This window comes from Pseudorca crassidens, chromosome 8 (assembly GCF_039906515.1).
Source record: "Pseudorca crassidens isolate mPseCra1 chromosome 8, mPseCra1.hap1, whole genome shotgun sequence".
Taxonomy (NCBI): Eukaryota; Metazoa; Chordata; class Mammalia; order Artiodactyla; family Delphinidae; genus Pseudorca; species Pseudorca crassidens.
Window position 1 is genome coordinate 106703228 of NC_090303.1, and position 19607 is coordinate 106722834.

General features: G+C 43.1%; 1 protein-coding gene and 1 non-coding gene across 4 annotated transcripts in view; both read right to left on the reverse strand.

Annotated features, from left to right (window-relative positions):
• The window catches only part of NCAPG2 (non-SMC condensin II complex subunit G2), a 61881-nt gene that overhangs the window by 33397 nt on the left and 8877 nt on the right, over positions 1 to 19607 (reverse strand). For all 3 annotated transcript variants that reach the window (XM_067747599.1, XM_067747598.1, XM_067747600.1), the window contains 7 exons: positions 17422 to 17516; positions 15015 to 15084; positions 12589 to 12675; positions 9797 to 9892; positions 9029 to 9154; positions 3623 to 3802; positions 2397 to 2549 (listed from right to left, as the gene is read on the reverse strand). In XM_067747599.1, coding sequence (XP_067603700.1) covers positions 2397 to 2549; positions 3623 to 3802; positions 9029 to 9154; positions 9797 to 9892; positions 12589 to 12675; positions 15015 to 15084; positions 17422 to 17516 — 807 coding nt within the window. The remainder of the gene's footprint in view (positions 1 to 2396; positions 2550 to 3622; positions 3803 to 9028; positions 9155 to 9796; positions 9893 to 12588; positions 12676 to 15014; positions 15085 to 17421; positions 17517 to 19607) is intronic.
• Positions 16216 to 16322, reverse strand: LOC137229612 (U6 spliceosomal RNA). Its single transcript, XR_010945769.1, has one exon. It is a non-coding gene; the product is annotated as a U6 spliceosomal RNA (small nuclear RNA).

A 19607-nucleotide genomic window follows, 5' to 3' on the forward strand; every position in this document is an offset into this window, starting at 1 on the left:
CCCACATGCCGGGGAGCAACTAAGCCTGTGTGCCACAACTACTGAGCCTGCGCGCTTTAGAGCCCGCGAGCCGCAACTACTGAAGCCCGCGCGCCTAGAGCCCGTGATCCGCAACAAGAGAAGCCACAGCAATGAGAAGCCCGTGCACCGCAATGAGGAGTAGTCCCCGCTCGCCGCAACTAGAGAAAGCCGCGCGCAGCAACAGAGACCCAACGCAGCCAAAAATAAAATAAATAAAATTCATTAATTAAAAAATAATAACTGCATATAAAAAAAAACTTTTTTTTTAATAAAGACGTTTCAATATTAGTAACTGTTGATTTGGCCTAAATCTCAGGTATACAATACTAAAAATGGAGAATCTCGAAACCAACAGTAAACACCTTGAAACCCCCGCACTGACAATGACAATTATAAACAGAAGCCTACTTAACGAAGTTGGTAACTGCCCCTTGGCCACAGGACATAATTTCATCTAATCAGCTTTAATTCTCTACCATGTCATCGTGCCCAGGGCCTTCGCACATAAGATGTGGCTCCTAGATCCTGAGTGCAGCACTGCCAGCGTTCACCAAGGAAAGTAAGGAGGTATATATACCCCTCACTCCTTCAAAGCAATATGTAGGAGGCCAGGCTGCGCCAACGTGCACTAACAACGCAAGCACGGCCAGTGTCAGACACTGCAGTGGCACACTACCTGTCACGCCAACCTGCTGGATGATCGACCTCCTTCCTGTTAGCTGCCTCTCCACAGGCCTGTCAATCTCTGACCTTGATTTTCAAGGAGAATTAGCTGGTGCGCCCATAACAAACCTTTCCAGAGACCTCACAGCTAAATCACGCTCTGCCTTGCTTGTGCAAGCCAAGGATTGACATGAAAGAACCACCTCATTAAAACAATACTCTTCCTTTTCTGCTCTTACTACTCCCCCAAACCCCAAACTCTCCAGTCAGACATTTTGTCCAGGTCTTCCCTGTTCTCCTGGGAAGACCCACAAACCTCAGAACACCTGCTCTGCCCACTGCCTCACCAGCCATCACCTCAGTGATCCTCTGCAAACAGATGCACACTTCAAACAAAACACTAGCGGAAACTCCCGTTTCAGATTCAGAACTACACTTTCAACAGGCTGTTATAACAAAGCCAACCGAAATTGCAGCCAGCCTTTTTATTAACAAAATTGACATGCCGATTCTAAACTTTATATGGAAATACAAGCGCCCCAAACCACCAAGAGCTCTGAAAGAAGAGCAGAGCGGGAGGACACACACTGCAAGACTTCCTGCCAAGCTGCAGTGAGCTCGGAAGTACGGCCCTGGCCTGAGGATGGACAGGCAGAGTCCAGAAACAGACCACACACAAGAAACTGATTTTCAACAAACGTACCAAGGCATTACAACTGGGCATGACGTGGGGTATCTGTACCACATGGGTCACGTAAAATATTCTATTTTTCTCATGAAAAAAGTTCACAGTTCAAAATTTGAAAAGCATAAAATAATGCGTATCCTCTGCAGCGGTAAGGCCTCCCCAGCACCCTGTCTCTAGACATCCAGTCCCCTCCCTTCGCCTCAGAGACTGGTGCCGATTTCCTGTTTTCTGCCAGGGATGTGTGAGCCGTAGCTGAGCAAATGCACACATATGTTCCCCGTCCTATGGAGCCGGCAGACCCTACAGCTCTTCTGCACTCGCTCCCACGCGCCTCGCTGAGTGGCCCTTCCTCCTAAGTGCGCTCCTCTCTGTGGCCGCATGGAAGCATTTCCTGGCACGAGTGCACCCCAGGGCCATGCGCTGACCCTACGCTGACCGACACGTCAGCTTGTTCCCAAATCCTGGGCCTCGACACAACAGCACTTTAAAGTAAATTTCAGAGAGCTACTGTGCAGAGAAGAAAATTCAGTGTTAGCAAATAATAATGCAGACCCTTATAACTAACATTTTTAGCCAAAAGCTGAACAGAACTAGAGTTAAGGGAAAACACTCTCCCCTCAGTAGTTTACACCAAAATGCACACAAACCAACAAATACCTCCTTGCTTCCTCCTGTAAACGTGGGGGGTGGGGGTCTCATACTCACCATTTTCTCAAGTAATATTTGAAGTGCTTACTGTGTGCCAAGCGTTTAAATATTCCAACAAAAACGTTCATGTATAGGATAAAAATATAATTGAAGGTGGGGGCTGCTTGCATTAATGTCTTTCAAAAAGAAAACATACATTGACAAAACAAATAAAATTTTATGACACAACCAACTAGTAGAATATACCAGACACCAACTGGTTTAAAATGCAGTCACTGAAACTCTTGGAATTAAAACTGCTTTGTCTTTTTGTTGTTGAAAATAAATGTACTTATATATTTCGTGTCTTAAGTAAGAAAATCTCAGTTCACCTTACCTTAGCAGCCCTCACAGCCTTAACTTTCAGCAGCATATCAACAAAAGCCACTCTCACTTTCTCCGAATTGTCATGGAGACAGTACTTTAACGCTGGCAGAAGTTGCTCTAATAACGGGTGGCTTAATTTATTATCCAAAATTATCGGCAGGCACTACAAGAAAGGAGAAAGATAAACAGTTCAAAATTAGAACATAAACCACGAAAAGTTCAGGTAAGAAAAATTCAGTTCCATCTTTACTAAAACTACTAGTGAAATACACATACCCACAGAAAATAACTCTTTTCTAACACCTCTTCATATAAAAAGCATATTTTAATGAATTAGTATGGCTTCAGTGCCTGATAATCAGCTCATCCCTTGCTTCATTCAAACAAGCCTGAAGTGGTTACAAAATAATTTTTCGGTGCTTTCTCTGAACTACACTTTAAAGGGTTTTATTACAGTTGAAAGAAACCAGAGGACCCTGAGGGAGAGGCCCCAAAGCTGGAGTCTATGAGTCCTTTTAGGTTCTCTTAACATCCCAGATTCCCTGTATTTCCTGACTCGATGCTGCATGAAAACGAGGGGGCACAGGGCCCGCACGGCTGTGCCCACACCTCACACAGGCGTCCGAGAGACCGGCGCAAGCTCAGACCAGACACGCACGTCTGAAGAGCTGACGCACTCCACCACCTTCTCTTTCCATCTCTTAGGATATACATTTTTATGAGACTTTATATTTTAAAGATCACTGAAATGTTTACAGATGAGCTGATAAATGTCCTGGATTTGCTTCAAAGTAATGGTGTGTGTGGGACAATGGATGCAGCTACAGTGAAACAAGAGCAGGTGCACCCTGAGAACTGCTGAAGCTGGGTGATGGACAAAGAATATTCTGTAGGCTCTTACTTAAAGTGCATAGAGTGACACACAGTACACACACAAAGCCCATTCTAATGTATAAAAACGTTAAACAATTTTAAATACACGCAGCTACTACTCTAAAACGCTACGCCCTCCCCCCAACACATACACTAAAAACTAGTATTATTTCAAGTAGACTATTTTTTTAGAAACCACTTTTCTTTTGCTTTTTTAAAAGGTTACTTTGGATATACAACGAAAATGTCAATAATGCTATATTTATGGAGTAGGGCTACGGGTGATTTCTAAATTATTCTTTCTCTGTATTTGAGAACTATTCTACAATAAACAGGCATTGCTTATATAATTTAAAACCTTACCTTAAAGACAGAACAGCGCACGTCAGCAGAGCTCGTGTCAAACGCCAGCTCCTCAGTTACTTTCTTGAGAAGGTCAATAAGAATGGTCGGAGGCAACATCTCCCAGTATTTGGAAGTTATTTTACAAACACCAAGGATCCCTGTGGAACGGACCATCGGATAAGGATCTTCTAAAAGGCTCTATAAGTACAGGAGGGAAAGAGCCTTAATTATCTTATATTAGTTCGTTTTTTATCAATATTGGCTTTACACACGGGTACAGTGGGCAGTCACAACCTAACAGACGTTTCAAGTCATAGAGTCACACACAGACTCGGGGATCTTCAGTTTCTTGTCGTTTCTGCAGCCGAGTGTTTAAGGACATCCAGACGCAGGTTGTGCCTTACTTGCCAACTCTGTCTGCTGGACTCTGCTGACAGCAGGGCCCCCGACACAGGCCCTGCCATGCAGAGGGACACTCAGGGACTTCGGTCAGTCCTGTGAGACACAACCTATTAAACCACTCTCATGAATTTCCAAAATGCTGTAATGCACTAAGCCCAGAATAAAGGGACCCTGCTTGTAAAGAACCGATCCAGGCAGTGGGCGTCCGGGGTTGCTAACAACATTAAGTGGCGACGACGTTATGCACCCCTGATGGACGGACACAACAGCCGTGGAGCATCTAACACAACAAACGTGACCCCAGTCAACTCTCTGTTTAACCAACTTACAGGAAATACAAAGGGCAGAGGCACATATCAGTGACAAGCAGGCTAGGTTCTGTGGGAAATGAGAATAATTGGGCTTCCTCAACAACAACAAAAGCAAGCAAAATAGAAAGAACAAAAGAGAGAGGGAGAGGGAGTGACTGCTAAGTGGGAACTGATCGTCCAAGAGATGAACACACACCGGCCGACCACAACACAGGTCTCATCCGGACACAGACTCAAACAAAACTGGAAAAAACATCACTGAAATGTCACTGAAAAACAATGACTGGATATTTGATGACATCAAAGAATCACGATTCATCTTACTTTAGTTGTGCCAGTGGTAGGATTATGCTTTAAAAAAGGGTCCCTGGGGCTTCCCTGGTGGCGCAGTGGTTGAGAGTCCGCCTGCCGATGCAGGGGACACGGGTTCGTGCCCCGGTCCGGGAAGATCCCACGTGCTGTGGAGCGGCTGGGCCCGTGAGCCGTGGCCGCTGGGCCTGCGCGTCTGGAGCCTGTGCTCCGCAGCAGGAGAGGCCACAACAGTGAGAGGCCCGCATACCGCAAAAATAAATAAATAAATAAAAATGAAAGTAAAAAAGGGTCCCTGTCTTTTAGGGATACCTACTGAAGTAATTAGAGTTGAAATGCTTGCTCAGATCTGCTTCAAAACAGGGAAGAGGAAACCAAGTGGGCCCAGGTCAGTATCACCGGGACTGTCTGGGGGCACATGGGGTTCACTGTACGAGGCCCTCTACTGCTACATGTGAAACTTTCTAATTCAAAGTTTAAAAACAAAAATAACCCTTACTCCATGACTAGACCAAAAGAAGGCCGAGCTGGGGATGAGTAAGTACTTCCTTCCTCTCCTCCCTGGCGGTGTTGCAAACACCAAGGGGTCCTGTGGGAAAGAGCAAGCAAGGGACCGCTCCACATACCGCAGGACAGAGGGCTGCAGGCGGACCCTGCTGAGCCCACACAGAGCTCAGACCAGCCCCAGCCCAGGGTCAGGACTCGGTGGACACAGGGCAGCTCGGGCGTAAGCGACCTGCCGGGAAGGTCTCGAAACAGACGCTGGGGGCCAGGTGCACAGGAGAGCCAACAATAACTCCACAACCTCCACGAGAAAGAAGAAAGGAGAGGACACCACGCAGCAGGAAAGACCCCTCCTTCCCCACCCAGGGACGGTGCGCACCAGCTGGCCTGTTCCTCACGCAGAGCCCAAGGGGAACCCCGTCTGCTGACAAGCCCTGTGCATGGATGAAAAACCACGGCCAACTCAGCAGACAAGGAAGAAGCTACTAATACTCAGCTCTGCACAACCAGAGAAAACCCAGGCCAGCTGCCTCTTCAACCCAATCCTTTATTCAAAATAGGGATGGAAAAGTGAAGACGACAGGTCACTTGAGAAAATAGTGAGGAAAAAAGATAAACTAAATAAAATAAAAAACAGAAGAGAACATTAGGAATTCACAGGTTTTAAGGCTTTTGTTTTCTATGAATTACTTCCAACATTATTCCTCAAAAATAATTCTGGATAATCACCTTGCAACACACAGTCCCACAGGAGTCAGGGCCCACATCTGTGTCTCCAATCAATCACACTGTCACCAAGACGAGGGCACTTGACTTGTAAAGCGGTTTCTATGAGGAGAACCACTGCACCTCCCAAACCACAGGCATGCATGGAGGCCTCGATCTGCCACCTCCAACAAGGCCTCCCTCCACTCCAGCTGGAGAAACAGCAGAGCAGAAAGCGTGCAGGACACAGGGTCAACGCTGCCCTCACTTCCTGGACTCCCCCCACCCCGTCCACCCCACAAGACTTGCTGCCACCTACTCAGGCCCTGATCCAGCAGCGTCATGAACTCACCGCCAACCCACAGGCCAGACTAGCCCATGCCTATCCCTGTGTGGTCCACAGGGCGTGAGAATGGTTTTTCACTTCTGAATGGTTGGTAAAAGGAATAATATTCTGTGACACGAGACTATTACATGGAATTCACACTGGTGTCTGTGGATCGGTTTCATTGGAACAAGCCACCCCTGCTCCTCCCTGTACACGTGTGGCCGCCTTTGTGCCACAGCGGCAGATGGGACAGCTATGACCACGTGGCCCACAGACCTAAAATCACTTCTGTCTGGTCCTCTACAGAAACAACTCCTGCTCTTAACTACTACTGTTATTAACTTAACTACATTGCCCTGCTTCATAAAAGAAGTTAGAAACAAACAGACACTGGAAAGTAGAAAAGAAAAAGATTAAGAAGGTTCCCTTTGTCTAAGATTCAAACCAATGGACTGAATTTCATGCTACAGCAGCAGAAAAAAATCAAAAGATAAAGGAAAACATCCTTAAAGTTTCAGATACCCTCGACACTAGAAAACAATACAAAATATTTTGGCAGTCCTGGAATAAAATGATTTTGAATACAAAATTCTCGACCTGGACAAACTGTAAACTGTCACAGAAAAATAAAGAACATTTTAGGGCTCAAACAGTTAGAGGCACCTGCCTCCCCAAGGACGCCCTGCGGCAAGGTAGGACCCACCGAGACTCTCTCGGCTCTCACACTCGCTGGCTACCATCACCCCCTCAGCACGTTCACTGCACTTCCGAAGGTGATTCCAGGCTTCCAGAGGACCTGCTGCTTACACATGAGCCTTTCCCTATCAGTTTTCATCCCAAACAAGACTTAGAGTGGAAAACCTGTTATTGCTGTTTTAAATCTGTTTTGACAGTGACATCTCATTTTTCTTAGATTGTTGACTAAGTTTTGCTACCTGAAAAACATAACCCTATCTCCACTAAGACATATGCAACTTTAAAAACTAACTATAACATGTACATGTATAATATGTACATGTTATATTATACATGTACATGTATAACATGGTTTCTACAACCTATCATTTTTTTAATTTAAAGGAATTATTTAGAATTTAATATTTCTTGTTCTGAAAAAAAAACACTTAAGTGACTTTGACAATCTTTTAGTGCTTTTCTTTCCTTAAATTCGAACAAAATAGCATGCAATAATTTTTATTTTTTAAATAGGTAATAAAACAAATACAAAACTCACCGTGATTAATCCGAATATAGACTGCTCTGAGTTACAGAGGACTGTGTGTGACAGTTACAACCCTTTACATATTTTAATGTCCTTTTGTACAGCTATAACCACTGTCATCTTAGGGCTAGGGATTGAGCTAAATGCTTTATACACAAACTTTCACTGAAACCTCATCACAATCCTATAAAATATTATTCCCAGATTTAAAGAAGAACCAGGACTAGAGAGAGAGGAAGTAATTTGAAAGAGATCAGACTTCTTAGGTGGGAACCGGCATTCGGAACAAAATGCCTGACCCCACGCTAATCACTGTGCAAACTGCCATCTGCGGGCTGACAGGTGGCCCCAGTCCTGCAACGTCGTCCTCGTATACAGTCAGGTCAGCGGCTGGGGCCAAGCAATCACTGTAGGCAAGTAACACAACGGGTCCAATGTAGGAGGGGTGGGAGCTGGGCCACTGCCACACACTCCATCTTTGCATTCAAATGCAGAGACTTAAACACTCAGGCAAAAACAGAGGTGGTTCATAGATTGGACACCTGCATTAAAAAGAGCAAAAGTTTTTTTCATAGTTTTATGGCTAAAAGCTACCAAAATCTAGTTTTGGTTTGCCCAACAACATCTTTCCACAAAATTAACCATGATCCTCAAAGGGACTTGTAAATAAACATACATGTAGGTGAGGCACACATGGCAAAATACTAATGACTGTCCATTTTAGGGGTGCGTGTGTCTGTGTGTGTGGCTGGGTGTTTATGCATGTATATGTGAATGCACATATGTGAATGCATGTGAAGAGGTAAGTAGACACATACTCATTATACTATTATTTCAACTTTCTGCATGTGTGAGATTTTTCATAGGAGATCAGAAAACAAACAAACCAGAGGAAGTTTTTAGGGCTGCTACGGGTAACCATCATCATGGCATTTTTGCTATCACCTCCTAAAATGTTATTCTACTAACTAGGACAATAAGTAATATTTCTTAGCTTGTGTCAGGAGACCCTGCAAATGTAAAGGGCTGTAGAGAAAGAAGCAGAGGCTCACACTCTCCCACCAGGTGAAAAGATTCGAGATACCCCTTGGAAATAAATGTCGCATCCTGATGTCCTAACGTCTCATTCGAAAAGTCAGTCATCTGAAAAACATCCATTGCAACAGGCGTTACTTGCCTTAAAACATAACCAGTGTGTGTTTGTTCACAACGCTGCCACACAACTTTACAGCAGGCACTATCACCGTGCCCGCTTCACAGATGAAGACAGAAAAGTCAGTGCCCAAACTTGCCCCAAGCTTCACAGCTATCAAACGAGGGATGGAATCAAACACAGCGTCTGTCCTAACCACTGTTACAATGTCTCTCTGCTAGGGTGACGGGGACAAACGTAAGACGCTTAAAACTACCCACAATAAACGACTAGATGTCCTAAAGGAGACTGAGAGGAAGAGGAAACAGATTACGAGTCCACACTGTCACAGAGGTACCAGGGAGAGAATGGATTTCCTTGAAGAATGTCAAGATCTGGAAAGTCTGCCATGTGGGGTCAGCACAGGGCAGTTACGGGGGGATGGCCAGGACCCACACGAGGCCCAGATAGAGCTGAAGGCTTAAAGAGCTCGACCACATGAAATACATACATAGAGTTCTTCAAATTGTTTCTGAATTTCGCTATCCATCTCAATGGCATTAAAGTTTGGATCCCTAATAGGAAATGCTTCAACAAACAGCAGTGCAGCATTGGACCGGACTTCCGAGTTTCTGGCCTGGAATAGTTGAAAGAAGAGTTTCAGAATCCAAAGAGCGAGCTGACATTCAAAGGCTTCAGTGTAGAATTCCTAAAGTAATGCTTCTAGTGTCTCAATATAGACTTATCTACAAATTAAAGACAACTGTAACATTTAAACTAACCAAACTTGTGAGACCTTCCTTAAGTGAAGCTGAACTCCCAGCTCCATGTCGACAGATATTAAAAGATGTTTCCTTGCTTCAAAGCCCATCTTGTGTCATTAAGAAACAGTGACCATCATGTCCCGCTCCCAACACCAGAGTCACCTGTGTTGAAAATTACCCGTGTGCTCGTCTGACCACTCCTCAGAGTGCTGTCATCTTGTCCCCCAGTCACCAGCAGGAGGTCCTGAGGACCAGGACGGTACAGCCCAGCTCTGCCGGTTTACTTATTAGCATGTCTACCCTCCTTCCAGCTGTGCAGTCTGCACTAAACCAATTCAGATTCCCAGTTTAAGAAATGCTTTTAATAAAAGAATAAAATATTCACCCGAAATCTCACAGCATTCCCAGCCTCGAGTCTTACTTTTAGTGCCTTACTGCAATTCTGAATTAGAGTACGTGAAACTCAAAAGCATAATTAGCATTCTAAACAGAGAGAGACTATTTAAGACGTGTACCTTTAATCCTCTCCAAAGGATGGGCTTATATAATCTGTAAAGCATCTCTTCCACTCCCTGCCGAACTTCCTTTTGACGATGAAGATAACTCAGCACCTAAGAGCCAAGAACAGAAGAACAGAATGGTAACATTGGTGTTTTCAAAAAAGCATCTAAGATCCTACTTTGAGGAAACAACAGGGAGCATAGGCTGCACCTTATTCATAAGTCTTGACAAATCTTTCTAACAGGAACCACGGTGGAAAGACATGCTGACAGCACGGAACATGGAAATCATGCAAAAGGCATCTATGGTGGAGAGAAAGACCCATGGCCTTGGGCTGTACAAAGGTTTGGGTTCCAGCTTCTACTCTTCTACCAGTAGCCACAAAACCTCATAAAAAGTCACTTACACCTCTGACCTTCAGGGTCAAATGAAAAAGGAGTCAGCCTAAGTGCTTTCTACAACCCATTCTGATTCTACAATGCACTGGCTACAACCGTCTTTTGTTTTAAGAACCTGTATTGGGCATTCAAAAACAGGATATACAGTCAGCCCTTCATATCCACAGATTCTGCATCTGTGGATTCAACTAAGCCTGGATAGAAAATATTTGGAAAAAAAAAAATTCCAGAAAGTTTCAAAGCAAAACTTGAATTTGCTGCGTACTAGCAACTATTTACATAATAGTTACATAGTATTTACAACTGTTTACACTGTATTGGTTACTGTAAGTAATCTAGAGATGATGTAAAGTGTACGGGGATGTATAAGGCTCTGGAGCATCTGTGCATTTGGTACTCAATCCCCCGCAGATCCCGAGGGGTGACTTTATCTCAAACAGGTGTCACTGCCTAGTGATCCTTTCCAGGAGAAACTTAACTTAGATGTCAAGTTCATCCCCAAACTCATGGATAATCAGAAAACACACTGCTCTTTTAGCTCCATCCCTTTGTTCTCTTCTACTCCCTTTTAACCAGCCAGAATCTTCCAGCAACTCTTCACAGACTCCTGCCCCCAACAACAATCAATGTTGCCTTTTTCCTTAATTCACAACTCTTGGAGCTAAAATTATATTAATGAAAAATGGAAAAAAATTTTAAATTAGGCTATAAAACTACAGACTATACTTTAAGCAAACTTGAATCAATTTTGCCCTAAAAACTACAATCTGGGGATTATCTTTTTCTAATTGTTAATTTTTCATTTAGGAGATTTTAGTCTATCATTTGTTTTTCTGTGTACAATATTAATTTGTTATCAATGGTATACTCACTTCATAGAAAGCTTTTAAACAGCTGTACTGAGATACAATTCACATACCATAAAAGTCACTCTTTTAAAGTGTATATAGTTCAGTGGGGTTTAGTATATTCAGAGTTGTGCAACCATTACTACTACCTAATTTTAGAAGATTTTCATCAACGATATGACGATTTCTTACTTTCAAATGACTCCTAAGGTATTTCCTGAAGCTTCTTTCAATATAGCAATAAAATGACTTATCAGGTAAATTTGGTATTTATCAAAAAAAGGATTTGAGAAAGAAGCTATAATGTGTTATAAGCAGTAGGAACAATTACTTGGAGTCCAGGAATACATTTCATTTGAAAAGTGAAATCTAATATTCTGCCTTTCAATTCCTTCTGTGCATTTTTCCATAAATTTAACAAATGATGATACCTATACTTATAATACCTTAATCACTCACACTATCACAGCAGAAAATCAGGTATGAAAAAGTCTTTAGTTATTTGGTCCAAGAGTGAAGCAACTACATCACACATCTGTACAGTTTAACATGACGTTATTCTTTACGATTAAATAGAATCTGAAACGCCAAATCATACACATGAAGTAAGTGACCCCAACTGTCCTACAGCTTATGAAGCACCTGGGGCTGTGTGTGTGCTGGGGGCTTGGAAGGGGCACGTGGATATATTTATCCCTGGTTCTTTATCTTTGGATAATGCAAAGTAAATCATCAAAAACATAAAAGAAATGTTTTTTGTCCATTCAAACTTAATATAATTAGTAAATTTACGTCCTACAAATAATAGTTTCACTATACAAAAAAATGAAGAGGTAGCCTTTCTTCCCTTAGCTTGACACACAGTTGCCAAGACTAACAGAAAGCAAAGAAGGCGTCGCCCCTGGATTAGGGCACTGACCAGCACCACAGACCAGACCTTCCAATTCCTTCCCCAGGGTCACTGTGATCAGCCAACTCCTGTCAGTGTAAAAACCACACTGACAGCAGAGCCCTGTTTAGTCAGTCCAGGGTCACTGTGATTAGCCAACTCCTATCAGTGTAATAACCACACTGACAGCAGAGCCTTGTTTAGTCAGATCACGCACAACATGAGGATAAAATCCATATCCAAATTCTGAGACTACCTTTTAAAAATAAAATTGTATCAAGAGAAACTATCACAGCATTTACTCAATTTGGTTTGCAGAATACAAAGTGGAAATGTAATGTATGAGAGTAAATAACAAAAGATAATCTTGAATAGCCTTTCTTGGAAACAGTGGTAGCGGCAGTAAGGAAGTGACGATTCTATGCATTTTTATGTCGAATAATTCAATTAAAGTTGTTTGAATAAAGTTCTGATGTCTTAACAGTAGACCTTTGTTTTCCTAATCAAAACTTTGGTGGCAGGGTAAAAGTCCCAGGTTCCAAGTATCAAGATTCTGAGAAATCCTTTTAACGGATGCCTGTGAAAGCTTAACAAAATTTCACAAAAACAATTATCTGAAAACAAAAAAGATGAGACATGATTTTCAAAAGTGCTGTGAGAGTGTGGCTCACCTCGCGCACTCTGGTGTGCACTGGAGACTTCCGAGGAAGGTGGACCCCATGGTACAAGAAGTCCTGGATGCAGCCATTTTCGATGGCCTGCAACGACACCGAACGCGAGAACTTGGGTGAGTGCATTCCCACAGACGGCAGGACAGGCATTACAGTGGTTAGAGCACAAAAGGACCGTCTGATCTGTTCATCTTCTATTTCATGAGGGAAAAAGCCTGGATCCTTTCATCAGAGCTTTTCGACTTTAAGTCTACACCTCTTAGAATTCCTTTCATCTTCATATACCAAAGAGAACTTTTAGTTTCCTTTGTCTTATTTGATGAAATATCACATTTGTGCTAAATAGCAGGGCACTGGAGCCTGGTTCAAGCCAGACAGGGCTCAGAGACTGAGGGGGGCTGGGGAGCACCCTCTCCTGAGTCATCCTGATAATCTCAGAAGACTGGATATGTTCCAAGAGCCCCCCCAGAACAGACAATGAACTACCTCTAAGGTGGGGGCCATGATTCCAAACTGACCAAAACACCACCTTTCAGGGCTGCCACAGAGAGGGGCGGGGCAGGGGCGGGGATGTGGCAGCTCCTCGTTCAAGCCAGGACTGTGAAGGCCTGGTGTGTTAGCCTGCATTCTGCCTCCATACCCAGGATTCCATGGTTTTAGGGAAGGAGATCAGGAAAATTTGCTACTAACATTTTTACCTCTTCTCCATTAACTTTGAACTGTCTGACTTGCGATGACATGGGAGACACACGGCACTGCCAGTCAAGTATCTGGGCCACAGAAGTTGACCCCTGAGAGCTAACTACCAGAACATGGACATCCTGCAACTGACCCAGGCTTTTCAACATTATCAATGGCAGACATTTTTTTTTAAAGAGAAGAGTGAGGAATGCTCTAAGAGGTTTAAATGCTGTAACAAGCAAATGCAATTGGGAGACTTGCTGGATCCTGATTCCAAAAAAAACTATAAAAAGACATTTTTTAAACAAAGCAGAGAAATTTAAATATGACCCAATTAATTTTTTAAATCCGCAGGAATTATTGTTAATTTTGTGAAGTATGATAATGGCACTGTATAACCATACTTTTTAGAGATGCATACTGAAGTACACATAAATAAGGTGTCACGTCTGGAATTTGCTTTAAAAACTTGAAGGGACAGAGGGAAGAGAGGGAAGGGAGTGAAGCTGAGAAGTACAAATTGCTAGTACTAATTTGGTACAGATCTAGTCAAAATTAAATTTTAAATTACAAACTCCTATTTTTTAAACCACTATTGGAGAAAAGGGGAACAAATACTCCTTCCTGTGAACAAGTTTCATGCAGTAATAAAGCAATGCAAAAAATGCATAACAATTGTCCCAGTTCTGCCATTTCTCCAAAAAATTATACACTGTAAAACTATTCTACAAGTTGTCAGCAGGGGAACAGAAGTGGTAAGTTTTAGTTTTCTAGAAGTAGATGTCAGTGATAGACTCCAGTATAGGTAACCAAAGCTTAAGCTGGGCAGGAGAGCAGAGTGGGCAGAAATCAACTCCAAACATCCGGTGGTTAACCTCCCCTCTCCCCACCTCCACCAGTCCAGGACCTGCTCCCCCAGGAGGAAAGACCCCTTTATGACTTAAGAGTAAAAATTTTACTCTCAGAAGGAAAAAAACACATCTAAGAACCTAGTATGAGAAAAACATAAGGGATATCAGACAAAGACAGTTTCTTTTGATTTTCTTCCAAAAGAGCCTGTGAATGTTTAATTGTGACTGTGAATTACACAGCCAGAATGTAGGTGTTATAGTCATTAAAGGTTAGCTGTATTCAAACACAGTCTTTAAATTCTCAGATGATGTGAAAGAGGTGGCCAGAGGGTACCGAGGAGCACTGGCCAGAAGAAACAGGACCCAAGCCACAAACACAATTCTAAACTTTCTAGATGCCACATAAAAATCAGAAAAAGGAAAAGGTAAACTTGTTTTAATAATATATTTTGTTTAGCCCAATATATCCAACACACTATCATTTCAACATGCAATCAATATTCTTTTTTAAATAACCACGAGATATTTTACATTCTTCTTTTCCCACACTGTCTTCCAAGTTTGGTGAGTTTACAGCCCATCTCAGTTTGGACTGGCCACGTTTCAGAGGCCCGGCAGCCACATGTGGCTGGGCACTACAGGTCTAGAGCTGCCAAAATGCCTGGGGCAAAAGTCTTGATTCCACTCAAACTACAGAGCACAGTGAGTCACGGCATCTTGAGGCTGTGCTCAGGCACGGACGTGGCCTTGAATGCGCGTGGAGGACGCTCACCACGGGCTTTAGTGTGACAGACAAGCATCAGCACAGGTTTCAAATGGCCCTACTGCAGCTACTTATTTAGTAACCAGAACACAATAAAAACGTTAACATTTCATAAAACGAAAAGGAAATACCTCTAATATTTTCCCTGAAGCCTTTTTCCAAGCTCTGAAATAAACTTCTGCAATGTGTACCATCAAAGATCTAGAAGAAAAAATCAAAAAATTTTAATGCAAGTCAGAAGAATTATATTTTTAATGTGTATCATTTCAGGAACTCTCCTCTCCTAGGGAAGAAGAAACTGTTTTGGACTAGTGCTTTGCAAAACAGAGATATGTTATCCACCTGCAGCAGAAAGTAGAAAACAAAAGTCCAGAGAAGGAGGACTGAAATAGCAAACCATTTCTTCCTTCTCAGTCCGGCTTCCCCAGAACTTTATTATTTCCTATAAAACTATGACACATAGCCCAGAACCAAATCCTTAAGTAAAAAGCCTTTAAATATAAGTACACTTTTTGACTTGAAGTCATTTTGGACTTTCCGGACTAGTTCGCTCAGGTACAGGGAGCCCTAAAATACCAGGGTTGACTTAGATCCATAATTAGGAAAATCTGCTGGTTCAACCTAAACATTCTGCAAATGAGGGAACAGGAGAAAGCATTCTAGTAAACAATCAGAGATCCAGAATCACATCCCGGCTCAATACTTACACAGCTGCCTGATGTAACCAGGCCCACCTCAAGAGTTTGAGGATTCGGTTTTTTTTTTTTTAGATTCCATATATATGTGCTAGCATACAGTATTTGTTTTCCTCTTTCTGACTTACTTCACTCTGTATGACAGTCTCTAGGTCCATCCACCTCACTACAAATAACTCAGTTTCGTTTCTTTTTATGGCTAATATTCCATTGTATATATGTGCCACATCTTCTTTATCCATTCATCTGCTGATGGACACTTAGGCTGCTTCCATGTCCTGGCTATTGTAAATAGTGCTGCAATGAACATTGTGATACATGACTCTTTTTGAATTATGGTTTTCTCAGGATATATGCCCAGTAGTGGGATTGCTGGGTCGTATGGTAGTTCTATTTTTAGTTTTTTAAGGAACCTCCATACTATTCTCCATAGTGGCTGTATCAATTTACATTCCCACCGACAGTGCAAGAGGGTTCCCTTTTCTCCACACCCTCTCCAGCATTTATCGTTTGTAGATTTTTTGATGATGGCCATTCTGACTGGTGTGAGGTGATAACCTCATTGTAGTTTTGATTTGCATTTCTCTAATGATTAGTGATGTTGAGCATCCTTTCATGTGTTTGTAGGCAATCTGTAAAAAATATGGAACACTTCACGAATTTGGGTGTCATCCTTGCACAGGAGCCATGCTAATCTACTCTGTATCATTCCAATTTTATTATACGCGCTGCCAAAGCAAACACAAGGATTTGGTTTTAAAATGCAGCCTCGGGCTTCCCTGGTGGTACAGTGGTTAAGAATCTGCCTGCCAGTGCAGGGGACACGGGTTTGAGCCCTGGTCCGGGAAGATCTCACATGCCGTGGAGCAAATAAGCTCGTGCACCACAACTACTGAGCCTGCGCTCTAGAGCCTGAGAGCCACAACTACTGAGACTGTGTGCCGCAACTACTGAAGCCCACGTGCCTAGAGCCCGTACTGCGCAACAAGAGAAGCCACCACAATAAGAAGCCCGTGCACCACAACGAGGAGTAGCCCCCGCTCACCGCAACTAGAGAAAGCCCGTGCGCAGCAATGAAGACCCAACGCAGCCAATAATAAATAAATAAGTAAATAAATAAATAAATAAAAAATGCAGCCTCCTTCAGCCCCGGAGCAGATTAAGTACTTGGCCGTGAATCCAGCAGATAGCTCCAAATGCTCTCAGGGCCCAGAGGCTGGGAGCTCGCACAAGGGCATGCTTCCAAGCCCCTTCTCCAAGGGCTCTTCCCACCAACCACATAGCTCAGTCCACGGGAAACTGCACAGTGCACATTACGTCCAAAGGTATCAAAAGTGCTAGTGACATGGGCTTTACTATGATTGAAGCTGAAATTTAACTGGTAAATAATTTGACTATTTAAAGAACTACCACAAAGTAAAATCTTAATTTCAGTGTCACTACGGAAAAAAAATGGTTTCCTATAGCAAGGAAAAAAAATATCCAGTGATACAACAGTACATAATAAATAATAGTTTAAGAGATAATTTTTTAAGCTTCTAATGCATTAATATAATTTAAAAGTCAGGTCACTCGGGCTTCCCTGGTGGCACAGTGGTTGAGAGTCCACCTGCTGATGCAGCGGACACGGGTTCGTGCCCCGGTCCAGGAAGATCCCACATGCCGCGGAGCGGCTGGGCCCGCGAGCCATGGCCTCTGAGCCTGCGCGTCCGGAGCCTGTGCTCCGCGACGGGAGAGGCCACAACAGTGAGAGGCCCACGTACCGAAAAAAAAAAAAGTCAGGTCACATAGAAACTTTCAAAACCACACTAAGCACAAAATATTAATTACCCTTACTACTTACTTTTGTAATCCTTGTAACTGGTTTTTAATGGTCCCATGGATCATTTTAATGAAATTTATATTCCAGTTGAAGAGAGAACTAAGAAATCTTCTTCCCTATAAATTAAAAAAATAGAATATAATGTTAAAATTGCAACCAAATAAAAAGTTCCCAGGAACCAAAAAACAAACATTCTTTGAAAGTGTAGTAACACTGAAGTTTGCTACACCCAACAAGGAAGCATCCATACTTCTAAGTTAGAATCTACACACTGAAGCTGCACTCGAGCACAGTGCTTCCGGTGGCAGCCCTGTGTGGGGATGGCGGCGGGAGCCTCGGAGGGACCGAGCTGGGCAGCAGCAGAAGGTGGGAGGCTCCCCGTGGAGGGCGGAGCAGCAGGCACCTCTGGGCTACTCCTATCCGACCACAGGGTGACCCAGATAGCTACCCCACAGCCCAGTAGTCAAGTTAAATGATGCATCAGCACTTCACTCTGGCTCTGTCCTGATGTCTCCACAACCTAAAATCAAAGAATGCTTGAAACCTAGCATCTTGGGGTGGGAATGGAACTGAACATCACTTCATTTCATCTTTTATAAACGACAAAACCGAGGGCTTATGAAGTTAAGAGGCTGAGTATTTGCCAAGGTAGAATCTTCAAATACATATAGTCCCCATATATTATATGTAGTTATAAATGTCATACATATATCATGTAATATTAATTTTTATGCATACTACTAGATTACACATGTGAACCTAAAAAGGAAGATTATATTTACTCTCTACAGGGGGAATAAAATACATCTGCCCAGAGTTTGCCTGTGAAGGGCACCATCACCTTCTCACTGCTACCAGCACACCAGTGTCTGGAGTCCTACAGACACACAACACACTTTGATACAAAAGGCAGGGTAACCATATGCTTGCAACAGGTAAGTTTTTTAAAAAGTATTTACTGGGACTTCCCTGGCAGTCCAGTGGTTAGGACTCTGCGCTCCCAATGCAGGGGGCCCAGGTTCAATACCTGGTCGGGGAACTAGATCCCACATGCATGCCGCAATTAAAGGTCCCACATGTGGCAATGAAGATCCCACCTGTGGCAACTAAGACCCAGTGCAGCCAAATAAACTTTAAAAAAAGGTATTTACTGGAAGTAACTTGCCAGTAGAGTAGAGATTCATTGTTTACCAAGAATGACTGGAAACTGACATGACCAAATTAATGACTGATAAGGAGACTAAGTTTAGATATCTTAAATTCAAAAGAGCACATCAATTTAAAAAAAGAGAGAGCTTTAAGACACACACGTATATATTTATGTCTACACCTGCACATATGTATGTGTGAGACAAGCACACTTCATCCACTGCTATGTATAAGTCAATATAAATAAAGTCTATTTATCTGAATCCACTCGTAACTTCTTTACTCTCCCAAATTTCACAACCCTGGGATACTCAGGGCAGAGGCCATGCATCCAGCGTCTTCCCAACAATGATGATGGGAGAGTAGCAAGAGCACAATCAAGGCACTTCCTGTCCTGCAGGCACTAAAAGCTCTATGAATGGCCTCGTGTGCCGCTCAAGGGAATCCTGGGAGAGGGCACCTGCTGCTCCTATTTTACAGAAGGAAATACTTAGATTGAAAGGAGTGTGATCAAGGTCACCATCTACTCAGTGGACAAACAGGGGTCTGAACACAGACTTTCTGACCCTGAGAGCTGAAGGTCTTGGCCAGTGTGGCCAGTCATCTGGTACAGCCCTTTAACCTCGCCAGCAGAGACTGTGCGTGGGGAGTGGGCAAACTGGGGTCAAATCCTTCGCTCCCCTGGCCAGTTGTGAGGGTGAAACCTTGAGCAAACTCTTCATTTAGGGCCCCCCCCTCCTCTGGGAGGTCCTTCCCCACACATCCTTCGGGGGGGTGACAACTGCCTCCTTTTGCCTCCAATCAGATCTGTCAGGCCACAAGTAATCAGAAGAAGGCTACATTCTATAATAAAAAAATGGGCTTTGCATCCCCGCATGGAGATACAGTCGATCTACAACAACTACAGAAAACTCCTAAGACAACGGACCAACATGTCCAAGAGAACCAGACAAGCCACTCTGCAATTTTTAATCCTCTGGTAGCCACATTAATAAAAGTAAAAAAGATTAAATTAACTTTAATAATATATTTATATAGTCTAATATATCCAAAGTATC